Below are 5,081 nucleotides of genomic sequence, written 5' to 3'. Positions count from 1 at the left end.
ATATAATCAGGAACACTTTTAGAAATGTATCAGAGGAAGCCAAAAACAGAATACAGGAAAGCTCTCTGCATGTCTATGTTCATTGCAGCATTAATTACAATAGCCAGAAGCTGAAAACAACCCAAGTGCCTGAGAATAGATGAGTAGATAAAGAAACTGTGGTACATCTATACAGAAGAATATTAGCTATTAGCTATTAGGAAAAATGAAGTAATTTACTTATACATAGATGGATGCATAGAGAATTTTGTTGAGCAAAATGTGTCAGAGGGAGAAGGGTAGACATAGAATAATCTCACTTATTTGTGGGATATTAAAAAAATATAGGGGCTAGAGAGATATCATAGATGTAGGGCTTTCCTTGCATGCAGTCAATACAGGATGGATGGTGATTCGAGTCCCGGCATCCTATATGGTTCCCTGTGCCTGCCAGGAATGATTTCTGAGCGCAGAGCCAGGAGTAACCACTGAACACCTCTGGTTTTTGACCTCCAAAACAAAACAAAACAAAAAATATAGTATAGTAATAATATATAGAGACAAGAGTGAAGAAGCCTGTCAAAAATAGTGGAGTAGTTCACTTAGAGCAGAGAATGGACAGTTTCACTATGACTGAAAGTTGTAATTGATCACTGAACAAGAACTGTGTGCTGAAAGGAGATAAAATGATATGCATGCTGCCCTTTATTAACAATAGTGCAAACCACAGTGTCTAAAATAAAAATAAAGACAGACAGAGAAAGAGAGAGATAAGGAGAGAGAAAGAGAAGTAAAATGTCAACCCTAAAATCAGGCAAGTGGGAGAGTGAGAGGGTGGAAGGAAAACCTAAGACATTGGTGGTGGGAAATGTGCATTGGTGAAGGATGTGATACATTGTATGACTGAAAGTCAATTATAAACAACCTTATAACTGTGGGGAAAAAATCAAATGTATTATGGACAACCTAGTAACCATGGTATTTATAAAGTAATTAAAAATGAAAATAGAGAAGATCCAAAAAAAGAATGCTCTACCCCGTTATTTAGCTATGTATTTATAATTTTTCATAATGTCCTGTTATTGGGGAAAAAGAAGTTAAGAAAGATATGATTATGAAAGAATTTTAGAGTTATGAATACAAAATTAACAATATGTAATGTTTATAAGCATATATAAAGTTGCTACAATATTATTATGGTCACTTCTATTTCTTAATCTAAACATAATTTGGTTCAGTAAGAAATAATTTTGGAAAAAAATAATTTTGGTTGCCTTTCTGTAATATTGAAGTAAAATTGGCAAATAAAAACAATAAGTAATGCTGTATTAAAATTTATCAAAAACATTTTATGGTTTGAATTAATGTGTCCAACAAACTGTATTTTCCTGGTTTAATCATCATAAAACTTTACTTTAATAATTCTCAAAACAAACAAAAAAATAATTCTCAAAACAAAAAAAACAACAAACAAATGAAGGGGCCGGAGAGATAGCATGGAGGTAGGGCATTTGCCTTGCATGCAGAAGGATGGTGGTTCAAATCCTAGTCCCCTATGGTCCCTTGAGCCTGCCAGGAGCGATTTCTGAGCATAGAGCCAGGAGTAGCCATGATATGAAGCTTACCACAAAGAGTGGTGAGTGCAGTTAGAGAAATAACTACACTAACAATTATCATGACAGTGGTAGTGAGTGAGAGAAGTAGAATGCCTGTCTTGAATAAAGGAGGGGTGGGGGAGGAGTGAGGCGGGGGCATTGGTGGTGGGAAGGTTGCACTGGTGGAAGGGGTATTCTTTTTTTGTAACTGAAACCTAAGTACAAACATGTTTGTAATCATGGTACTTAAATAAAGATCTTATAAAAAAAAACGTTCTTGGGGTTGGAGAGATGGTACAGTAGTAGGGTGTTTGCCTTGCACGCTGCCAGGTGTGACCCAAAAACCAAAAAAAAAAAAAAAAAAAACCTAAAAAAACCCAACCAACCCAAAAAACAACAACAAACAAAAACCCCTCAAAACAAATAATTCTCAATACACAGAGTACAAGTTTTTGGTGCCTGCTCATTATCAATACATAAAAGACACTTTTAAATCCAAGTTATATGACCCCTTTTAAACTGCATGTTCGCAAGTAAAAGAAATAAAAATAGTTTTTTTTTTATTGCTGTAGTGCTCATTGGATATTTTATTTGATATTTCTTTCTGTATTGTTGTGGTGTTTCAATTACCTTTTTCCTGTCCTCTCTCAAACTGAGGTTGAAAACCTTTAGAAGGACTCCGCCCATTTTCAGCTTATTTGATGTTTTTTCTTACCCCATTCTATTGCTTTTCTTTCCTTCAAACAAAACCACATAATTCGATCTAGCTCCACCTCTCAAATAGAGGGGGAAACAAGGGAGGGTACCAGGACCAAACAGATATATGATCACTAATAGTAAGCTAGACACCGTGGGGACAGCCTACTCTAGCAGCCCCAGGGGTGATGGTGGGGGATATGGGTTGCAGGAAGGGAACGGGGTTGGGGGGAGGACAAATTTGGTGATGGGTATTCCCCTGATTCAATGTTAATATGTACCTAAAATACTACTGTGAAAGATATGTAAGCCAATAAGGTCAAACTAAAAATTAAAAAATATAGTATTTTTAAAAATTCATTTTTTGTTACAATACACATTTCACAAAACTTGTGATAACAGCACAGCATATGTACAGCATCTATAGAAGTGACTCAAATGTGGTCCTTTTTATGTGAAATATAAGGAAGAAGGGCATAAATAGACCTCTCCTAGAAAACTGGCTCATCACTTTTCATATGTGAAGTCAGCTGCATGAGAGATGTCTCCAATGGACTCCTCATTCATACTGTTCTAACAGTGAGTAGAACTTTGCTGAGGGAAGAACAGAAAGACATCAAGAAAAAGGAGAGAGCTATCTATCACTCTTGTGCTTTCTTCATATGGCAGTTAGCTACTTCTACTTATTTATTTTGTTTTCATGGTGGAGTTACAGGAGTTTGTATCAAAGTGGTAAATTACTTTGAAACTTATCCCAGAACATTCAATAAAAGTATTGAAATGCAATTTAAATATAGGTTCTTATGATTCCAAGTCTGAGTTCTTTAATTTATTTTTCAGCCTCTTAGACCTAGAAATTCCATTCATTTATTCATAACTTTATTTGTGGATTATGTGTGTAGGAAACCGTGTGTGTGTATGTGTGTGTGTATGTGTGTGTGTGTGTGTGTGTGTGTGTGTGTGTGTGTGTGTGTGTGTGTGTGTGTGTGTGTGTGTAGGAAAGCTAGCCTACTAAATAATGCCCAAGGTTTCCAGAGGCCATTTAAGGAGATACTTTGTTAACCAGACTGGTTGATTCAATGCTTCGCTGTTCTGGGGGTCCAATACTTACTTGGTGGTTGTACTCCAGGTTCCCCCTTCATATATCCATCTATGCTCAGGGGCCATGTGGTACTGGAGATTAAACATGGGACCCACTACCTCTGACTATTGATTTATCTCCTTGGTCTTTATCATACATAAGATCTCATTATTTTTATTTATAAAGCAATCCATTTTTATACATATTCTTTAGAAATCTCAAAATTATAAAAAAGTAATCAGATAATCAAACAATATACATTATAGAGTGAGTATAAACTGAACACGAAGAAAGACTTTCACATCAAAGGATGACTGTTATTTGAAGTTTTGATGTCTGTATTTGGCAAGGAGACCAAGAAAAGGGACAGGTGGGTCAATTGAATTGATATTCTATCCAGAATACTTCCTTTAGGAAGAAAACTTTCCACCAGGCATCACACGATCTTGGCAAGTGAGTACCGGCTGAGCACCTTTCTCAGTGCTACCTTAACCTCCTTGTTTCTGAGGGTGTAGACCAGGGGATTGAGGAGGGGGGTGATGACTGTATAGGTCACTGCCACAAGTAAGTCCTTGTCTGAGGAATACAGGGATGTGGGCCTCAAGTAGATAAAGGAGGCACAGCCATAGTGGACAATCACAACAGTGAGGTGGGAAGCACAAGTGGCAAAGGCCTTGCGCTGTCCTTCTGCAGAGGAGATCTGGAGGATGGTGGACACAATGAACACATAGGAGATAAAGATGAGCACAAAAGGGACCAACAGCACCAGAATGCTGAGGAAAAAGATGACCATTTCCTTCAGGTGGGTGTCTGTGCAGCCCAGTTTGAGGACAGGGAAAATGTCACAAAAGAAGTGGCTGATGCGATTGGAGGAACAGAAGGGAACACTGAACACCAGTACATTGACAACCACAGAGATCAGGAAGCCACAAAAGCTGGAGGCCAGAACCAATAGGATGCAGGTGGCTCGGCTGACAATGATCATGTAGTTGAGAGGATTGCAGATGGCAACATAGCGATCGTAGCCCATCACAGCAATGAGAAAGCAGTTGGTACAGGCCAAACCTACAAAGAAATAGAGCTGAGCAGCACAGCCAGAGAAAGAAATAGTTGGGTTGGTAGAGAGTAAGTTTGCAAGCATTTTTGGTATGATGACTAAAGTGTAGCAGGTTTCAGAACAGGAGAGGACAAAGAGAAAGAAGTACATGGGTGTGTGTAAAGCCCGGTCCAAGCGAATAACTGTCATGATAGTGGCATTGGCAGTCAACGTGGTCAGGTATACCAGAAGGAAGATGAAGAAAAGGAGGATCTGTAGTTCCCTCAGGTTTGAGAATCCTACAAGGATGAATTCGGTGATTATGCTCTGATTTTGCATTTTCATTGGTCAGAGGGACTCAGAGATGAACTTCCTAAAATACAGAACAGAAAGAACGTCAAAACACTGAGATGTGTTCCTACACAAAGTTGTTAATAGTAGTCTAAGAAAATGGGGAGTAAACAATGAAAGGTGTAAATCAGAAAATGAGGTAAGCAGATACATGAGGAGCAGCTTCAAAAGAAATGTCCCTATCCAAATATATATGAAGAAGCCTTCATTTGTGTAAGTTGCTTCTATTCTTTGTACTCTTATATACTTAGAAGATTTTATATATCAAGTGCTAGATCAAAAATTGGCATACATCAAAAAATTGACATACATCTTTTCATCTGATCCTGTCATTTAGTCAAAA

At 37.8% G+C, this 5,081-nt stretch overlaps 1 protein-coding gene across 1 annotated transcript; it reads right to left on the bottom strand.

The window, feature by feature from the left end:
* Window positions 1-3,787: 3,787 nt before the first annotated feature.
* On the bottom strand, window positions 3,788-4,732 carry LOC126006748 (olfactory receptor 10T2-like). The gene has a single exon (XM_049772273.1). It carries the CDS (start codon window positions 4,730-4,732, stop codon window positions 3,788-3,790), a length of 945 nt encoding a protein of 314 aa, XP_049628230.1.
* Window positions 4,733-5,081: the final 349 nt, after the last annotated feature.

The sequence above is a fragment of the Suncus etruscus genome, chromosome 4 (genome assembly GCF_024139225.1).
Source record: "Suncus etruscus isolate mSunEtr1 chromosome 4, mSunEtr1.pri.cur, whole genome shotgun sequence".
NCBI lineage: Eukaryota > Metazoa > Chordata > Mammalia > Eulipotyphla > Soricidae > Suncus > Suncus etruscus.
Note: the sequence above shows the minus strand (reverse complement) of the source record. Positions and strands in the feature narration are given on the sequence as shown.

Coding starts and splice junctions, on each gene's coding strand:
- LOC126006748 (XM_049772273.1), bottom strand. CDS start 4,732: ATGAAAATGCAAAATCAGAGCATAATCACCGAATTCATCCTTGTAGGA.